Below are 21,442 nucleotides of genomic sequence, written 5' to 3'. Positions count from 1 at the left end.
GATATTACAAAATCATGCTGTGGGTAAAAGATCTACTTAGGTGCAAGATAGAGTGATAGTTTTTTAATGAAATTATATAAAAGGTTTCATTGATATGGTCTCAGATTCCACAACACAGCTAACCTTTACAAAATTATACTTGTGAAATTTTAGCATAGTATCAAAGAATAATATTCACACTTATCTGAAAAGGTTATTAGATATATTCTGCCCATTTTCAACTACATATTCGAGTGGAGCTGGATTTTCTTACTAGATTGAATACAGAAGCAGATAAAAGAATCCAGTTTTCTCTTAGGCCAGACATTAAAAAGTAAAAATGTATAACAGTGCCACTCTTCTCAATTTTTTGGGAAAATATATTCATAAATATTACTTATATTAGCATGTAATGGGTTTACTACTGCTGTTTTTAAATAATAAATTTTAAGTCTTTGTTAACTTTATTTTCTAGTATTGTATCCAAAAGCTGTGACCCACGTAATCAAAGCTATTTGGGTTATTTTTAAGTGTATAAAGAGGTTCACAATTAGAGTTTGAGAACTGCATTATCTTTTGACTGCTTATGGAAAAGGAGTTCACACTTCTCCCTTCACCCTTTCTCCCAGTATAGTTGTATCACAATTTTAGATTACTTTAAATAGCAATGTGGCATGTATTTATTGAATGCCAACTATGTGTTCTAAGCTCTGGGGCACATAGTAGTGATGAAAACAAAGACTCAGCTCTAGTATGAAAACAAGTAGACTTTACAGAAAGTGATTTGGAACTAACTGAACTGGAAAAAGAAGATATGGGGTAGGATTAGCTTTTTAAATATAAGGTGGTTAGGAATGTCATCATGGTTAAGGAAACTAGACCTAAAAGAAGTGAGTGAGAGAGCCTTGTGGATATCCTGGGGGACAAGTATTTTGGGTAGATCGAATAGTAATAGCATGCTTGGCCTGCTGGAGGAATAGCCAAGAAGTTGTTACTGGAGTGGAGTGGATGAGAATGGTAGTTTCTGAGGACAAAGGTAGCAAGGGCTATGTCTTTCAGTTTTAGGAAAGGTTCTTGTATTAGTTTTGATGTCTTAGTCATTTTTTTCTCTTTTTGGAGTTGCTGTCAGTCAGATGGTAGGATTTTGTTGCTATCTTTTACTTGCTACTAGCTCCCTTTTTGGGGGGAGGGGTAGATTAAAAAATTTTTCTTTTATTGTCAGTGGGAATCGTAAGGAAATTTGAGATAGATGTGTATAATTTACCATGTTTAAATACATGAACTTTTGCTTTTGATAAATATAACAGTTTTACCAGGATCAAGTTTTATTATTGATATGAAACTGGGCTCTCTTCCCAACTCTTCGTGGTCAAATTATATTTAAATATGTGAATAAATAAATTTTTCCTATATGCGGTGAATAGGTTCACTTTGTAAGCCTAAGTCTACTTTAACAACTATGTTCTTTAATATGAAGTAGTCTTATTAAGTGAAAATTTTGATATGATTTTTATTACAGAACATCTACAGAATGTGATTTATTTTCATGGATTTAGTTGTAATTTCTGCATTTCTTTAAAGAACTACATATAGTACTGAATAAAATTGGCCATTTTATTTTTATAACCATCTTCCTGCCTGCCATTCCTCTGATATGTGTTCATTCTTATTCTCCTGAGGAAATCTGTTAGGGATCAGCTCTTAAACTTCTGTTAGGTTTCTCCTGCAGAATCAATAGCTCTTCCTTCTGTTTCTCCATAGTATTTGGTCTTCTTATCTTGTAGCAGCTACTACATTTTATTAGAACTTAAGCATTCTCCCACTCTGGAGGCTAAATTTTGAAAATCTCCATGGTAAACAAGAAGTTGTAGTTGAGTAATGTAATAATCTTACATAAAAATAAGGCCATGGGAACTGAAGTTGTGAGTGAACATGTGAATGCCCCTATACTAGTTTTAAAAAAGAGAGAGCAATACTAGCAACTTTATAAGAATTAAGATTCAGACATTTGTTTCAGACCTTAGGCAAGTCACTAAACTTCTGTAATCTTCAGTTCCCTGCAGATAATAGTTTTTAGTGAGGATAAAATGAAATAAAAACATGGCACATAGTTCCTTACAGGCTGTACATGATCTGGCCCTTGACCACCTCTGATCCCAGAATATACCATCTCCCTTTCTGCCCATTCCAAAACCTCTTTCTGTTCCTTTCACATTAGGCCTATTCCTGCCATATGATCTTTCCTTGCTGTTTCCTTTCCCAGGAATGCTCTTCCTCTAGAACTGTGTGACTTGGCCAATTGGTAGCTGGTTCCATCTCATGATTGAGGGCTTTAGCTTAACAAGGAGCCTGTTGATGGTCAGCCATTACCATTTGTTTTATTTCCTTAGTAGCACATATTTCTCTCCAAAATTTAATCTTTAGTTTGTCTACTTGTGCCTTGTTTGTCCTTATTTGCATGTAATTTCCACGAGAGCAAAGACTTTATCCTGTTCATGGCTGATCACAGGGCCTAGAACAGTGCCTAGCTTATAATAGGCTCTCAATAAATATTTATTGAATGAAAACAATGAGTAATAAGTGTTAGCTAGTGGATTATTAGTGATATTGAATTTCTAAAATATTAATAAGCTACTACAAAATTAATATCTGTTACTTGAGTGACATTTTCAGATTCTGGTCTGATCCTAGATGCTTGGGATGGAAAAAGTTTGGATAACTTAACTTGTATTTATCCTGTTTGACATAGCTGGGTTGATCTTTCTGAAACCCTCTTCTTAGACTCTTGGACTTACCCATTTTATTCCAGTGTGAATGCATATTTGTCCTCATAGATAACAGTTCTGGATAGCTGTTTTAAGGTTAGGACTTTTCAATTATCTTACTTTACCTAGAACAAGTTTCAGTTTAAAATATCTTTTCTTTTCTTTCCCATCATCTTTACTAACTCAGTTGCTGCTTTTTCTGATTATCTGGAATAACTCACAGTTGATGTGTACTGAGACCAAAATTCTGAATATTGCCCAAAACGTATATTAGTAAATGCGTGTTGACTGGACTTATATATATCACATTCGGGTTAGGATTACTATATTTATCTAGAATATGAAATTTTTTGGGTAACATAGCATCTTAACTATCTTAGTTATCACCTTCAACAATGACTGGTAGGAAAAAAAAGGTTTGTTGAATAGCGTAGCTGATATTAGCATACAGGATAATAAATCCTTGGTTTCTGTGAACCACTATCCTAGAATTGTTTAATAGCTTGCTATTTTTGTTTCTTGTTGCAAAGATTTTCACTTTGCTGTCTTAATACATAGATAGATCTATGGAAGACCAAAATGTCATTTAATCAGAATAATCTTGGAAATCCCTAAAGTTGCCCATTAAATATAAAATATAGACATACCGTCTCTCAAAGTCCAATACACCCTGTGTTTCCTTTAGTATTGGAACAAATCATTTTTCATTGTTAAACACCAAATGAAGTGTAGTAGTAGTCTGCGTTTATGGACCATGTTATGGAGAAAATGAATAGCTCTAAACATTAGACGCTGATAGCACAGCAAGATGCTCATATGAGAGGCACATGAGAAGTAAGACCAACTAGAAAACAGCAAAATTTTATCATTTTGTGTTCTTTCTGGGTATATAATCATTGTGCAGAATAGCAAGCATAATCTATGTGGTTTAAATTATTACTTTCTTGTTTTCATATAGTTAAATTCACATTATGGGTGTGCTCTCCATCCAGAGGTGTTCTCTCCGATCCAATTTTCAGTATGCCTTTATCTTCAATCATTAAAACATCAGTAACACTTCCTGGTTTTTTTCTATGACTCTTATTCTCATTCTTTAGAACATACTCTTTAATGTTCTCCAGGTTGCATTTTTTGACCTAAATCACATAGGCAGAGCAAAAACAACTTTTATCTGAAACTTGTTGGACTTCATTCAAGGAGAAATTGTTTCCTTGGGCAGTTTTACATTCTCAAGGCAACAGCCATCTTTCCAAACTAGTTTTCTGTTTTATTTTATTTATTACCACATCCTTTGCGTTGGGTCTTTAACAACTCAAGGTTTTGGTCTGATCTTTAAGAGGTTCACTCAAATAAGTTAGATTAGAATTGAGGGCCTGTTTAAAAAATATTTTCAGAGGGGGAAGTTTGTGGACTTTTTTGCCAGGATGCTTTCTGAAAGCTAATTGATTCTTCATCTTTAAAAACAGTAATAGAAGTCTGCATGTGCATACATCTTTTTGCTTAAAATTTATAACAACCCTTGGAGCTACTAAATATTTTCATTTCTCAGATGAAGAAATTTAGGCACAGAATGGCTAGTAACTCGCTAAAGACTCACAGCAGTGATGGAGTTGAAGGGATTTAAGTCAGTAGATTTTGAGTCACCTCAGAAAGGAGTTCCAAAATTCAGGGCTTAACCAGTATTTCCGTATTACCTTTAAGGAAAACAGTAAGATGTATTTTTATCTCCAGTGGGCATGGCTTTTGTCAAAAGAGAAGGAAAGATGGTGATGTTTTATTTGGATGGTGCGATTAGGGGGAACATAATTTCCCTGTGCTTTTTCTGTATATTCCAGATTTTCTACAGTGAACGTATTTTAAAAATCAGTTTGAGGTTTAATTTATATACAATATAAGCCACACATTTTACTTTACAGTGAGTTTTGGCAAATACATATATTCATGTAACCAACACCCCAGTCAGGATATAAAACATTCCATCACCCTAGAAAGTTCTTTCTTGCTCCTTTGCCACCAGTTATTGCAAGAAACCACTGATCTGATTTTTAACATTATAGATTAGTTTCGTTTGTTCTAGAACTTCATGTAAATAGAATTATATAGTATTACTCTTTTGTGTTTAGTTTCTTCAGATGTTTTCTCTTTATCATTTCATTTTCATAGTTATTAAAGTTTAGTTGGCATACAATATTATATTAATTTCAGGTGTACTAGTGATTTGACATTTATCTATCTTATGGTATGATCACTTTAGCATTTTCTTATGAAAAAATCTAAAACATAAAAGTTTAAAAAAAATCATACTGTGAACATCCATCTCCCTATCACCCAGATTCTGCCATTAACAATTTGCTATTTTTGCTTTATCACATATTTCTCCATTTGTTCCTTTAACCATCCATTAGTCAAGCATATTGGAGTTCTAGAGTTGAATAGTTGCTTACAGTTCTTTGTTTTTAAGGTAAAATTTGCATATAATAACATGCACAAATTTTAAATCTACCATTTGTTAAGTTTTGCCAAATGTGTTCAAATCCTTATGAATATATCAGTATATAGATCATGACTGTTGCCTCAGAAAGTTTCTTCATGCACCTCCCATTCTCCTTTCCTCTTTCCTCTTTCCATTGTAGAGCACAACCATTGTTTCGTTTTATTGTTTTTGTTTTTTTGTACTTCAAATTAGGTTTGCCTGTCCTAGAACTTCATATAAATGGAATCATATAGATACTTTGTATCTGATTTCTTTCCTCGCAGGATGTTTTTGAGATTCATCCATAATGTTACAGTACTTGTATCAGTAGTTCTTTCTTGTTGTCAGTTGCTGTTTGGTATCCATTATATCTATGTATCATAATTTGTCCATTCACTTGTTGATTGGTTTCCCCCCACAGTTTTGGTTATTATGAGTAAAGCTATGAATATTCATATACAGATCTTTTTGTATACCTGTTTTCAAACCTAGGAATGGTTTTAAATTCCTAGCGTGTAATTACTGGATCATAGGTTAGAAGTATGTACAATTTCATTAGAAGTTGCCAAGAGTTGTTTGTGGAATTCCAGTTGTGCCACATCCTTGTTAACATCTGGTGGTTTTGGTTTTTTTAGTTTTAGCTTTTTACTTGAGTGTGCAGTTGTATCTCACTGTGGTTTTAATTGCATTTCCCTGATAACTAAAGATGTCCAGCATTTTGACATGTACTTATTCACCATTGGTATATATGTTGTAAGAAATGTTAAAAACCATTTGCCTATATTTTGGGGGGCGTTGTCTTTTTAAAATTTCAGTTACAGTTCAGTTCAGTGACATTCAATATTATATTAGTTTCAGATGTATAGCATGTTGGTTAGATATTTATGTAACTTAAGAAATGATCTCCCTGATAAATCTAGTAGTACCCACCTGGCCCCACACATAGTTATCACATCATTATTGACTATATTCCCTATGCTGTACTTTACATCCTTTTTTGGGAGTCTTATTAAGATGTAAGAGTTTTACATATATTCTGGATTCAAGTTATGTGCGGTGCTTATATATACATATAAATTAAATACATGTACTTGTAATTTTCTTTGTCTTTAGTTCACTGGCTTATCTTTTCCTCTTAGTTGTATCTCTGAAGAGCAGAAGGTTTTCATTTTGATAAAGTTCAGTTTATCGGTTTTTAAAAAATGGTTAGTGCTTTTTGTGACCTATGAGATCTTTGTCTATGGTATGATCACATAAGTTTTCTGCTATGTTTCTTTTAGAAGTTTAATAGTTTTAGCTTTTAGGTTTAAGTCTGTGATCCTTTTCGAGTTAATTTTTCTGTCTGGTGTGAGGTAGAGATTTTTTCCGCATGGCTCACCAGTTGTTCAGCCACCATTTGTTGAAAAGACTATTCCTTCTCCATTATCTTGGCACTCTTGCTGAAAATCCTTTGATGGTATGTATGTGTCTATTTCTGGACTTTCCATTCTATTTTTATGCCAGTAGCACCCTGTTTTGATATAGTTGGGTTTTACTCTATCATCTTGCTGTTTGTTTTCTATTTGTCCCATCTGTTCTGTTCTTTTTTTTTCTTCTACTCCTTTTAGGCTTGTTTTTTTAGTTTTTCTTTTTCTTTTTCTTTCTTTCTTTTTTTTTTTGTTTGCATTACATTTTATTTCCACTATTGGCTTATTAGTTATAATTACTTGTTTATTTTTTTTTTTTATGTTTTGTGGTTGCTTTAGGGTTTACACTATGCATCTTTAACTTTTCAGTCTGCCTTCAAGGAATAATAAACTATTTCATGTACAATATAAGAAATTTACAGCAGTTTACTTCTATTTGTTTTCCTTATGAGCTTTTTGTTATTATTGTCATACATCTTTTCATGTTATTAGTTTTGGGGGAAGTTCTTCGTTCAAATTTTGGGGTTATAAGAAAATAATCCTTGTGAGGGAAGGTGCTGGTAAAATTCACTTTATTTCATTTTACTTTTACAAAAGTGACTGGATGGTAATGATTTATGAAGAAGTCTTTAAAATTTGATAAAATCAGACCAGAAAACTTTGATATTTGAGTCCGAAAAAAAAGATGATTTTATCGTATACTGTTTTTATAGAATTAGACCAAAATTACAACGTGAAGCATTTGTGAGTGGATGTCTCTGAATATTACCCTGTTATTGACTTTAGGCAAATTATTTAGTGGAAAACATTTTAAAAAATTCCTCCCCTATGTCTTTATCTGTATATAAGGAAAACTTAGTCGTAGTACTTTATTAAAGTTTTTGTTAAGTGATTTTGCTAATCATTCTAAGCTTTTATTTTCAGGTTCTGATTTTGTCATTCAGTTTATATGTCACCCTTTTCAGCTTTGTGTCATTTGAGAATATGGTGAACATTTCATTTATACCAGTTTGTTTCAGTGCATACTTCTATCATAACACTTGTATTTTAATTACTTACTGATATGTCTCCCTAACTGCTAAACTATAACTTCTTAAGGACAGGTCTATATTTTATTCATCTTTGCATTTGCAATATTTGGGACAGTCTAGCACATTTAAAATACTCACCTCATGGACATGGACATGGACAATGGACTAGTGGTTACCAGACTGGAGGTGGGAGGGGGAAAATAAATAAAATGTTAAAAAAAATAATGACAATAATAGTAAATAATGTGTATTAAGATGCAAAAAATAAAATAAAACCTTAAAAAAATACTCAAGAAACATTAATTGCATGATGTATTAATTTGCTCGGTCTGCCATAGAAAATACCATAGACTGGGTAGCTTAAAAACAAAAATCTGTTTTCTCACAGTTCTAGAGACTAGTCCAAGAACAAAGTGTGGGCAGGCTGGTTTTTCATGAGGCCTCTCTCCTTGCTTTGCAGATGGCCAGCTTCCTACTGTATCCTCACAAGGTCTTTTCTCTGGGACTCTGTGTGTGTCCAGATTTCTTCCTCTTATAAAAGACACCAGTTAGATTGAATTAGGGCCCATCCATATGACCTTATTAGCCTTAATTATCTCTTTAAAGGCCCTATAAATAGTCACATTCAGAGGTAATGAGGGTCAGGATTTCAACATAACAAATTTTGAGGGGACACAGTTGGTTCCACAACGCATGGATACTTAATTTGTCATGTGTTCTAGCTGAAGGTTATTTCTTGTGGTCCAACACCAAACCAAGGTTGTCAAAGTCGGGACCAAAGATTTCCTGTCTTATATAAGAATAAGTGGCTTAATTCTAGTATTTTGTCTTAGTTCCCACTTAGATCATTGTGTTTGTAATGATTAAGACCCTGTAGCTGTTAGTGCTTTGAAGTACTACCTAGTTGTTCTCGTTTCATATTAGGTTTTCCTTTTTTTATTTTTTTACTCTTTATGTCAAACAAATTGAAAAAACACACATATACACATAACTATATACACTTGGGTACATGTATGCTTCGTGCACATATTGACTATTAATGCACGATAGCTAAACATTTTAATCCAAGAAATAATGTTTATTTGCCAAACTCCTGGTGATAATTGGAAAGATGACACCATTTAAAAATTTCTTTATAGAAATTCCATGAATTATACATAATTTCCCAGGGTATGCAGATACATGCCTTGCTGTCATAGTAAAGTGACCAGATGGTGTTAGGCCCTTTTTTCCCCCTTAGTAGTCTCAGCTTTAGTTTCCCACTCCCCCTCTGCTGGTAGTCCATTGTAAGATTTTTGCAGATATTACTTTCAGTAGCAAGGGGATGGTGAGGTTGGAGAGCAGGGTAATAAGGTCCTTGTCACTCATCTGTCTCCTCCCTTCCCTAGGGATTGGGGAAAATTTACAAATAAAACCCTATCCTAGGACGTGATTCCATAGTGTAGCGGTTAGCACGTCTGCTTTACACACACAAGGTCCTGGGTTCACATCCCAGTGGAGTCACAGTCCATGGTCTACGGCCATGCCACCCTGAACAAACCCCAATGTCTGATCTCAGAAGCTAAGCAGGGTTGGGCCTGGTTAGTACTTGGATGGGAAACTACCTAGGAAGACCAGGTGCTGTAGGCATTAAAAACCAAACCAAACTCTATCCTAGTTCCTCCTTCCCTTTTTTTTTGGGGGGGGGGAAGCTTTTATTTTACAATAGATTTACATATACAGAAAAGTTGCAAAGTAGTACACTGAATTCCCATATACTCTTCTCTTGTTTCCCCTATTGTTAACATCTTACCTATTGTACATCTGTCACAGCTAAGAAACCAAATTAGTATGTTACTATTAACTAAACTCCAGATATTATGAGGATGTGGTCTCCTCTGGTCTCACAGTGCCAGTCTTTTGTTGTTTTTCATGACCTTAACAGTTTTGAGGAATGCTTGTCAGGTTTTTGTAGAATGTCTCTCAGTTTGGTTTGCCTAATGTTTTTCTCATTTTGATTGTGGGTTTTGGGAAAATACCACAGAGATGGAGTTCCCTTGCTAGCAACATGACTTGTGATTGATGATATTAACCTTGATCACTTGGTCGGTGTTGGTCTGATTTCTTCATTGTAACTGTAGTTACTCTTCTCTGCTTAGTCTTTCCTTTTGAAGAAGTCACTAAAAGGAATACTGAGTTTTTAACCTCTGTCTCCTGGAGGGATGTTATCTACATAAATCATTTGGAATTCTGTGAGGAAGATTGTCTCTCTCCTACTTATTTATTGATTCAATCATTTATATCAATATGGACTGATGGATATTTATACTTTGGGTTAGAATCTAATACTGTGTTATGTATTTTGCTGCTACAATAGTTTTGTCTATGGCAAGCTCTTTCAGATTGGGTCTAGCGTCCCTTTGATATGCCCTGTCCTTTTGTTTTTTTATGTTCGTTCTATCACTGCAAGAACATGAAAAACAAAAGCCCGATCTTTTCTTTCCTTTGCCACAGCCCGAGAATCAGCCATTTATCCAAGTAGCCCTGGTTCCTTATATTGAAGAAGGGTATTAAAAATCAGAATCTGAGTGCTGAGTCATAGAGGCCTTTTTACTTGACTTTTCAATTCCTATGCAAAATGCCAGGAAGATCTGAACCTGGATATTTGGATGAATGGTGAAAGGTTTTAGCATCACACATTTGTATCATAGTACATGATAATAATATCTGTGTGTTGACTTTGTTTTCTGCTCTAGAGTCACGAGAAGCAGCTTTAAAAAAGTACTGCTAAGTGTTTAAAAAAGGAAAAGTTGGAAAGCTAGAAGGAATGTATATTTTAGAGGCAGACAAATAGGGAAGAATCATTAGATTCTTCTGTTTTATTCTGAGCCTCAGAAAAAATGAACTGTTTGCAAAAAGAAAGGTTATCAACAGGAGACTTGCTGTGGACAAACAGGTGTACTTGAGAACTTCTGCTAACAGGAATTGCAGACTTCCTAGAGCCTGTTCTTCCTCATCATCATCATCACTATCATCATCAATAATGTTAGTATTATTTTGCCATAACTGCTGTTATTCCAGTCTTAACTCTCTTTGCCATAATGCTGGTTTGTTGTTTCTGTTTTTTATTGTTGTTGTTGTTGTTTTTAATCAAAGAAGTCAATTACAAATAATTTGTAAATTTTAAGGGCAGGTCAAGAGTGAGGGAGGTTGGAGCCTCTTTCCAGTTACTTTGGCTGGAATTTGTTCCAAGTAATGGAAATTGGAACTTTTAAATGTATTTCGGCCTTGAAACTTGATTAAACATTTTAGAAAACAAATGGACCTGGATCTAAAAAAGAGTTTATTGCTGAATTCCCTTGGAAAACCTGATTTGAAATGGAAACTGCGGTGCTAAGAAAAGGTTTGAGTCAGAACAGCAGAGTTTGTCTTTGTCACAACAGTTGAAGGAAGAGCTAGTGATATTTACAAGGTTTTCTGAACTTACCAATTTCTTGTCTTTTAAAAATTCTGTAATTCAGTCTTTGTTCTCCTACTTTTATTTAGCTTTACATTTTAGGATTGGCACCCACTAGGAACCAAGATTTAAAAAAACAAAAAAACCCCTGAACCTTTAAAAAATTTTTTCATTATTTTGCTTTATAAATTTCTCAAAATGAAAATAAAGAGAAAAATAAATGAAACATAAATAAGATAGAAGTCACCTATGTTTTCTTCCTTATCAATTTGAAGAAATCTTTGTATATTAGGAATGTAGTTTTATATTTTGGAAGTATTTTGCATGCTACTTTAAATTTTTATTCTTTTACCAGTTTTTATGAATTTAAATGCAATTTTTTTGTACCGTTGAAATTTTCACCTCATCTTGTACATTTTCAATAAAAACAGAGAATATTGTTAGTCACAATTGGCATGTTACCATGTTAACCTGGTAAGCAACTAAGAATTATTAATTAGTATAAATATGCCTAACATATGTTGTGTTTTATTTTATTTTTACTGAGAACAATCTGTTTCTGGATGGCTCAGAATTATGTTTCTGAACATCAGCTTTTATTCTGTGCTATGTAGCACAGTGTTGCCCTCAGAATCTGTTCACATAATAATAAGCAACAAAGTAATGGACTGCTGACTTTTTAGTTATTGGGGCAAATGCCTTAGTTCTTCTGTCTCTTAATTGTTATTAAGTGCTGTTATGCCTAGAATCCAGACAACTAAATTTATTAGAATTATATGTAAAATAAAATAATCTTTGAGTGTTGAACTGCATGTGGCCTTTCTGACAATTATTTTGACCCTTCAGTGAATCATTTTCCTTTAGGTTGTGTTCCCAAGAGTTGAAGTTGCTGGAAATCTGACTTTCGAAGGAACAGTATTTATTACTGCTTTACCAAAAGAGAGAAGGGGAGTTATTTGAAAAACATGATGAGACCTGAAGAATATTTTATGCAAGGGAATGATAAGTAACTGAATTATGAAAGATACCGTATTTTAACATAAATATTTGCTTGTGTAGAAGTATGTTTAAGGCCAAGTGGGATACCAGCAGAAAACAGCATTCATTACAAAATGTCATAATTTCGTAGTGTTCTGTAATTTGTGGTTCTAGCTTGCTTGCTGAGCATTGCTCTGAACAATGTTGAAGGCTTCAAGGTCATAATTTGGTATTTTGGCTCAAGTTTGGTCAATTCTGGAGATTCAGTTCTTAATTTAGTAAATCAGCCCTCCCTCCCTTCTTCCCTCCTTTCCTACCTTCTTTAATTCCTTCCATGTTGGGAGAGTAGGTACAAAAGAATATGAAGTTATACTAATACACTTAATAACTCATTATAGTGGCTTTTGGTTGGGCTGCTTTAACAGCATAAAGTTGCCACTTTGTCCTTTTTTGAGCAGGGGGTTGCTTATATCTAACATCTTTTTCAATACAGGATGGCATATTTGATACGGACTGGATCCTGATATAAATTGAAAAGTTAGAGATTGGGTAAAGGGAAGGAAGATGTTGGAGTTTATTATCGATCGCCTCTATTTTCTCTGAAGAAGCAGTGTTAGTCATTTACTTAGAATGAAAATATGTAAAAGGAGTAAAGGGCTTGAGGAAAGATTTTGTGAATGGTTTGATGATAAGTTATTACTTTCCAAGCATTAAAATTTTTTCATACAAATAAGTTCAGAAACATGGCTAGATCTGTAGACTAGTATCAATAAGTTAAAAGCATAATTAACTCTCAAATTTGACAACTCCATTGAAATTGGCCAACAGTCATATGCCAGCTTTCAGTTTCTACCCTATTCTTTCATTAAGCCGTCCAGGATTTAGTGGTCATTTCTAGTCACTAAGGAGGAACTTTATGCCTAGTTAAGATTTCCATGAAAATCATAGGCATATATTTGGTTTTTATAACAATCTGCATTTAGCAGTTATGTCCTAGTCCGTTGGAAAAATAAAACACATTCTGCTCTGATTATTTTTATTTCTTTAAAAAAGTCCTTGTACTTTGATTTCAGAAGTAGCAAATGATTATTTTATGAAAAATTCAAACCGTACAGAAATTTGTAACACAAAAGGTGAAAGAAAGCTCCTAACCTAGTGTTGTAAATCTCTTCCCTATAATTCAATCCCAAACTAAGTGTGTAGTTTTCTGTTTTCTCCATGTATATATAAAATAAGTTGTTTTATAGAAAAGATCATATTAGAGCAGCCTTATTTGCAACCTACTTTTAAAAAGTTATCTGTACTTTCTATATCAGTTTTATAGAACCTACCTTATTTTTAAAGACTCCTTAGTTTATTTTTTGGCTATACTCTAATTTTATCTTAGTTGTAAAAATTAAAGCTTGATAAAAAAGGACAAAAATACTTCTGTTCAAATTTTCCATTTCTTTTCTACTCCCCTCAGTTGTTCATGTAACTGTACAATTGTCCATGTAACTGTAATAACTCTTATTATAGTTCAATTAAATGTTATTTGAAAGTTCAGTGAACAAAAAAATGAGAAATTAAGTGTAAACTATGAATTTGAAGTAATTTTTAGGTGCATGTACTCAGACTATTCAAAAAAATCCAATGTTTTTAAAGGCCTAACATGTCCATGGTGATGGTATTTATGTTTTATATGTTAAGAAATTATGATGTGCTTCTAATTCGTAACAGCCAGTTTGGAGTCTTTGCTAAGCCAGAAATGAGGTGTCTCTTCACTTAAGAGGATTGTCTTTTACATCCTATTGTATAGTTTTGTATTTTTTTGTATATAGGCCTTTCATTTGATTTTTTTTTAGATTTTTCTTGATAGATTATATTTTATGTAATAGATAATTAGCAATATTTTTGTATTTCATAATTCATGTTACAGTGTAAATTCCAGAGTCCAGAAATGTTTCATACCAGAAATGTTAGACATTTGTGCACTGTACCTTATGATTTGTAGTACTACCTTTCTAACCAGTTGAAACTGACTCCCAGATTCTGAGGCTTGCCAGGATAGATACACCCTTCATTTTGCTACTGGCTCTGATAATAACACAATCATGGCTAGAGCAGTATGCTATAATATACTGAACTCCGCCCAGTTTGTACTGATAGACCTAAATATATGTTAGAGATTTTTTTCTTTGATGACTAATACGTAGGGATTTTAGAATATTTTAAAGAAGATAAACAAGAAAATAATTAAGTTCATTGAGTAATAAAAACCTGTTATTTGAGAGATATTTATCTTTTCCTTAAAGTAGAATATGTAGTATTACAAATTAGGGAGCCGAAACATCCAGTTCCCCAAACTTCAATCCTCCATAGTAGAGGAGAGTCTACAGAATTATTTGCTTCATAGGTTTCGTGCCAAAGAAACTTAGTCCTTTATTTCTATACTTTAAGGTTCTGTAGGAACTGTTGATTTTATGCCCTTCTTTGACTCTAAGGATTTCATTTATTTCTAGGCATAAAGGAAGATCTTAAACATTATGTCTTATGTATGTAACTGTTCCTCCAGAAAAGACAATAATAATAGCCATGATGCCAAGTACTCGGCTAGGTACTCTCATTTAACCTTTACGGTAATTTTACGAGGTAGATACTATTACTATACCGATTTTATAGATGAGAAACAGTCGTAGAGAGTTTAATCTGCCCAAGGGTATACAGCTAGTCAGGGGCAGAGTCAAGACTTGAACCCAGACCTTTTTAGTATACTAATGAATGACACTTACTTTGCTTGACTGTTTTTACTCCTTTTTGCCAGTGATCCCACCTAAATGTGGAAAATTATCTTCCTTGTTTATCACAGTATCTTTTGAATATTTCATTTTCTGTAATGTTCTCAGATTTGCTATAGCTTCTTTGGTTCATTTTCTCTAGTTTTTGGTCAGTCAGCCGGTTTTCTACCCTAAGTTATTTCAGGTCAAGTTTGTACTCAGGAGGGACAAATACTCTTCATACACAGAGTAAGCCTTAGCTGATGATGGTCAAACCATGTTGAAGTCTCTAAATGTCAGCATGATGCTCTCTCTGTTTTTCAGTTTCCCTTTATCTTCTCAGAGGAGATAATAGTGATCCTGGGCAGACCTTTTATAAGGCACATTTCAGTCTGATAGTTCTAAACTCCGTTGTACTATACCTTTATTCCTTTTAATACTGTGGCCAATAATATCCAGCACATCATGGAGTGGAAGATGTCTCTGAATCTCCTCACACGGCTATCCCATGTCCACTTCCTCTCAAGTCATTGTCCCTTCAGATATCTGTTTAAGTTAAAGGGTATAGTGAACATCTTTGTACTTCAGTCTCAATCTCTTCACTCTCCATATAAATCATCCTTAATTCAGTGAATTTTAGATGCAGCCATAAAATTGTCTGCATGACTAGCAAATAATAGGACACTCCCCCCATCATATCAGCATGGAGCCATCTAGTGAGAATCCTCGTCCTTTTTCCTCTCTACTCAGAGGGTTATTAAGATTTTACTTTGGTTCTAAGAAAAAGAAGGAGAAATTCTGAGCTGCTTAACATAGAACTATGAGCAGATCTACAGTGTTCTGGAGGATGAATCTTTGAAGGTGAAGAAAACTGGAATGCTGTGATTTTTATCTTGGAAGTCCCTTACACTATCCTATTTTCTTCTATGCTCTGATTATAACTATACTTGCCTCTTTTAGAACTTTTAGTGAATTATCTGTAATTATTTGTTTCATTTTGATTTTCTTGGTCAACAAGAATTCAAATATGTCTTTTGATAATAGCTAATAGTCTGTCTTCTGAACTTTATTGTCTAATCAGGGTAGGTTGCCCTAACCATTGGTCTTTTTTCACATTTTTATTTCATATCTAGCCTCCTAAAAGAAGTTGAGTTTAAGTCTTGGCAGTTTAATAATAGTTATTCTGTATATAACTTTCTTCTTTCTACTAGGTATCAGTCTGCAAGTTATTTACTATTTGCTGATAAGTTTATCAAGTTTTCTCCCTCCTTTTTATTAGAGTTTGTTCTCCTATATCTGTAAGAGCAAAAATCTCTCTTTAAGAAATTTAGTTTATTTAGGGTACTTTGCTAATGTAGTTATGAGCCCAGAATAATGCCTATTGAGGGGAAAGCTATTTCTTCCTAATGAAATTTTCTTTGACTATTCAAAATAGGTAACAAAGCATATTGTCCATACTATCTATCTGTAAGTAGTGGTGGCTATAAAGCTTTTATGTAGTAGGAGAGAATATTCTCTCAGGCACTTGATTATTCTTAAACTGATACATAGTAAAAAAAATACTAGTAAAAGAATTAAAAATTTAAAACATGCCCTAAGTATAATCCCTATGGTACAAATATTAATTTTTTCCACTTCACTATATGAAAAAAGATAAACAGTAGATATATTTCTAGTTCATTTTCTGATAATCTCAAACTTTTATAGAAAAATGCAAATTCTTCTATATGGATTTCTTTTAAAATCTTGTTCCTTTAGCATTCTATAAAATTAACCATCAAATTTTTATTTATTAAGTGTGTTTATCATTGATAGTGAAGGTTCATATTAATAAAAGTGACTTTCTAAATCAGTTTAGAGGTAGAGTTCCTCAAAGTTGTATCAGTAATCTTAATGGGTTTTTACTCCCCCCCCACTGCCTTGTGCTCACATATACTTAATTTGTGATTTATTTTGCCAAATCCTAACCCTAATTTTTGTTTTAAAAATAATCATGTTTAGCTATTGGGCTTTTTTCATGTAAGGTTTACTGCTAGTGGTGGTTCTACACTGTCAGGAGTAATTGGTATGCTACCACCATGACATAGCAATAAAATGATTGAATCAAACCAGTACAAAGAGGGTCTAGTATTAAGGTTTCAGTATTGAAATAATGTATAATAGCAAAGCAGTCATAATGTGGCCAAGGAAATAGATATATCTAGTACATAACTTGTCTCCTTTGTAAATTAGATCAGCCAGTAATTTTTACGGAAATAAAAGACTAGATTATGATTTTATCAAATAGCATTATATTTCAGAACATTTTTTATTGGTCATTTATGTTAGTTTTGCTGCCTTTTTAGTTTAAAATAAATATATTGGTATTTATTTCTTTTCGTGAGCTTACTCCTCTTTTCAGTTCAGAGTAGAGCATGAATTTGTACTCCCTTGGTGGGACCATCTCAGGTAATACGGGGTATTAATTTTGCATTTAATGACCGTATGACATAACTCAGAGTTACTGGTGTACAGACACACACACCATACCATACACCACCTCTCTTCCTTACTCCTTCCCCTACCTTCCACTTGGGCAGGAAAAAAAAAATAACCAAAACTCAGAGCAAAGTTAACCATAAAGAGTTCATTGTTTTGGCTTTGGGGCATAAACCGATGGAAAAGAAATTGAATTTAGTAAATTATGCTATGAATCATTTCTTTGTAAATTCACTTATGGATTCTTGTTCCCAGAATTTATCTGTCCTTTGGCAAGTTTTCATTGCCTCTTAAGATCTCCATTACCAAGACTGAGAGGATGACTTTGTAATTAAGGATGAGGAGGCTAAAACTGTTCTTTTTCCCTTCAGTGTATAAAGACTTTTCTCAGAGATTCAACTCAACACACAAGTCCTGGGAGACATCTACTCCTGGAAGAATCTAAGATTTTCCAAGTGATTCTTTTGATGCTGATCAAAAGAGGGTTGCATAGTTACCTGAAGCCCACAATACTTGATACTTGCCCTTTAGACTTTTTTGCAACAGCTTTACTGAGATATAACTCACATACCATACATTTCTCCCTTTTTAAGTGTACGAGTCAGTGGTTTTTAGAATGTTCACAGAGTGGAACAGCCATCACCACAATCAATTTTAAAACATTTTCAATTCACTGAAAATAAACCTATACTCTTTGGTCATCACACCTCATTCCTCTTATTATCCCCCAGTGCTAGGCAATCAGTAATCTACTTTCTCTATTCAGTTGCCTATTCTGGACATTTCTTATAAAAGTAGTTGCAATATGCACTCTTTTGTGACTGGTTTCTTTTACTTAGCATTTTTGAGGTTCGCATATTGTAGCATGTCTCAATATTCATTTCTTTTGATTACTGAGTAGTAGTCCATTTTATGGATTTATTTATCAGTTGATGGACATCTGTGTTTATACTTTTTGGCTGTTATGACTAATAGTGTTATGAATATTTGTGTTTAAGTTTTCATGTGGATGTATGTTTTCATTTCTATCAGGTGTATATCTAGGAGTAGAGTTGCTGGATCACATGGGAACTCTGTGTAATCTTTTGAGGAACTGCCACACTGCTTTCCAAAGTAGCTATACCATTTTACATTTCCTACCAGCAATGTCCAAGGGTTCTTTGCCAACACTTATTATCATCTGTATTTTTTATTATAGCCATCCTAGTTGGCCCCCCTTGAATCTTAAGTCACATATATTTGTGCTTATCATTGTGACTTGTGTTTTCTTGCATTTAATTATGGTGATCCATGCCTGACTGTCTACCTCTTGTAATTCGCTCTGTGCCCATATGATTTTTTTCACTCATGGTTTTGTTCCTCCTTTACTACCGATCCTGCTGAACTCCAGACAGGGCTTGGTGGCTCATCTTGGATATAGCACCGCTTACTCTTGTAAATAATAATAATAATAGAAGATAGAGGTTTGATAGCTTTGTATAAAAATAGAATTTCATTTTTTACCATTCTAATAATAGTTATCTGTTGTAATAATAGTTATATACTAAAGTAAAGTAAGAGACCTGTGAAGTTATATATTCCTATAACTGTCATTTGTGGAGAAGGAAAAACTTTCTATTAAACATCCGTCTTTTCCTCTCCTTTCAGAAGTGGGTTAAAAGTGCATGTTAAGTACAAAACTAATCTATGATGTTAAAAGTTAGAATAGTGGTTACCATTCCTGGTGAGTGAAGTGCCTGGAAGGGGATTTCTGTAGTGCTGGTTATCTTATGTTTCTTGATCTTGGTGCTAGTTACATAGATATATTCACTTTGTTGAGAATTCGTCAAACTGTAAACTTAGAATATATGTGTCTGTATTATACTGCAATAAAAACTTAAGGTAAAAATGTTAATGTTTAATCATAGTTTGTACTAGTAAAGCTCTTCGTTCGTCACATTAACTACCTTTCAATGAATATGTTCCATTTTGAGTCAGTATATTTACTACTTTTATATTATCACTATTCTTGTATGTACATTACATTGATGTAGACGCTTTAATTCCAAGTCACCTTGTTCAGCAGTTTTAATTTCAGATATTGAATGGTTTAGATACACTTAGATTAGTTGTAGGAAGTTTGATTTTATGTTCTGTGCTGCTTTAACTGAATAATATTCATCACCTCACAGTAGTGGCTTGAGTCTTCCTGTATGTAAAACTTCTGAAAGGCAGTCGTTATGCCTACTGTCTTTCAATGAGTTTAGATTCTCATTAGAAATTAAAGTAGTATGAAGGAAGAAGGAACCATGGGAAAGGGAAGCTGTATTCATACTGATTCGTTATTTGTAGTAGTAACATAGTAACCGTCTGGATGTACAGAAATATTTAATATAATTACCACTTTAAAATGTGATACTGGGAGACAGCCATTGTTGACTCATCTGAATCTTTTGACTTCTAATTCTTTTATCTATTTTTATTATAGCAGTTTTTGAAGAAATCGTTTGATTTTAACCAAATATGTTATGTTGTTAAAGGTAGGAAGATACACAGTAAGATCAGTTTTTGGTTAACAGAAGTTTTCAAGTAGGCTTATGTTCTGTGATCTTTACTGTATTTCTAAAAATTGGGTATAGGTGTAGACGTAACAGAGAAAAATATTTTATAGGAATAGGAAAATGATTCATTATAGCCGTTTTGTATCCTGATGAGGAAAGGCAGTTCTGCCCTTTTACAGGGATGTTCTCTGTGAAATCTGAGAACTCTTCAATTAAATAGTATAATAAAACATATTAACAATCTTTTTAATATCTAATTGTGTCTTCTAGGCCTTCCTTAAAGTTTCCCATGTCTCAATGGACTCCTGAATATAACAAGCTGTATACTATAAAAGTGGATATGAAGAGTGAGATTCCTTCTGATGCGCCAAAGACACAGGAGAGTTTAAAAGGGATCCTCTTACATCCAGAGCCCATTGGGGCAGCCAAAAGTTTTCCTGCAGGGGTTGAGATGATTAATAGTAAAGTGGGGAATGAATTCTCTCACTTGTGTGATGATTCTCAAAAGCAAGAAAAGGACATGAATGGTAACCAACAAGAGCAAGAAAAAAGTGTTGTGAGGAAAAAACGCAAAAGCCAGCAGGCTGGCCCTTCATATATGCAAAATTGTGTTAAAGAGAACCAGGGAATATTAGGATTGAGGCAACACCTAGAAACACCAAGTGATGAAGATAATGATTCCTCTTTTAGTGATTGTCTTTCTTCTCCTTCATCTAGTCTGCATTTTGGAGATTCTGATACTGTGACTTCGGATGAGGATAAAGGAGTCTCTGTAAGACATTCCCAGGCAATTTTAAGTGCTAAAAGTAGAACTCATAGTGCACGGCCCCAAAAGTGGCCTCCGACTGAGACAGAATCCGTTTCAGGATTGTTAATGAAAAGACCCTGTTTTCATAGCAGTTCATTAAGAAGACTTCCATGCAGAAAGAGATTTGTAAAAAATAATTCCTCACAGAGGACACAGAAACAAAAAGAGAGGATATTAATGCAGAGGAAGAAACGAGAAGTGTTAGCCCGAAGAAAATATGCCTTGCTCCCCAGTTCTAGTAGTTCCAGTGAAAATGACCTCAGCAGTGAATCCTCTTCCAGCTCATCAACTGAAGGAGAAGATTTGTTTGTTTCTACCAGTGAAAACCACCAAAACAATCCAGCTGTTCCCTCAGGTAAAAATGTTTCTTAAATTGAGTAAACCGTGGAGGCTATTGTATTGTGTTTGTGCTTATTTTCTTCTACGTTTTAGTGATTTCATTGTAATTAAAAGGAATATGAAGCTCTATTGACTTTTATTTTAAGCCATATAAGTAAATTATCAGCTATATTATTAAACCATGGCTCCAGTTTTAAGATACAAATTTTAAAAATTTCTAATATTTTAAATGGAAAAATTTTAAAGTTTCTTATTTTTCTGACAATTACAAGCAGAATTTTTCTCTTTATTTGGAAAATGATTTTCACCATTTTATACATATTTTATGAGTTATTGATTTATGGTATGATTTATTTCCTGCAGTACTTATTTAGTATGTTTAACTTTTATGAGTACTTTTTCAGACAGATGTGTGATGGATTTCTTTTACATTCAACCACAGTAAGAGCAATT

General features: G+C 33.6%; 1 protein-coding gene and 1 pseudogene across 14 annotated transcripts in view; both read left to right on the top strand.

Moving 5' to 3' along the window:
• The window catches only part of RNF111 (ring finger protein 111), a 71,283-nt gene that overhangs the window by 7,330 nt on the left and 42,511 nt on the right, over positions 1-21,442 (top strand). For all 14 annotated transcript variants that reach the window (XM_039865463.1, XM_039865462.1, XM_039865452.1 and 11 more), the window contains exon 2: positions 20,113-21,005. In XM_039865463.1, the coding sequence (XP_039721397.1) occupies positions 20,132-21,005 (874 nt within the window). In that variant the 5' untranslated portion in view covers positions 20,113-20,131. The remainder of the gene's footprint in view (positions 1-20,112; positions 21,006-21,442) is intronic.
• Positions 9,167-9,283, top strand: LOC120604712 (uncharacterized; annotated as a pseudogene).

Source organism: Pteropus medius, unplaced genomic scaffold (genome assembly GCF_902729225.1).
Source record: "Pteropus medius unplaced genomic scaffold, Ma_sr-lr_union100, whole genome shotgun sequence".
Lineage (NCBI taxonomy): Eukaryota > Metazoa > Chordata > Mammalia > Chiroptera > Pteropodidae > Pteropus > Pteropus medius.
The sequence above is the reverse complement of the archived record's forward strand: the minus strand, read 5'-3'. Positions and strand labels throughout refer to the sequence as shown.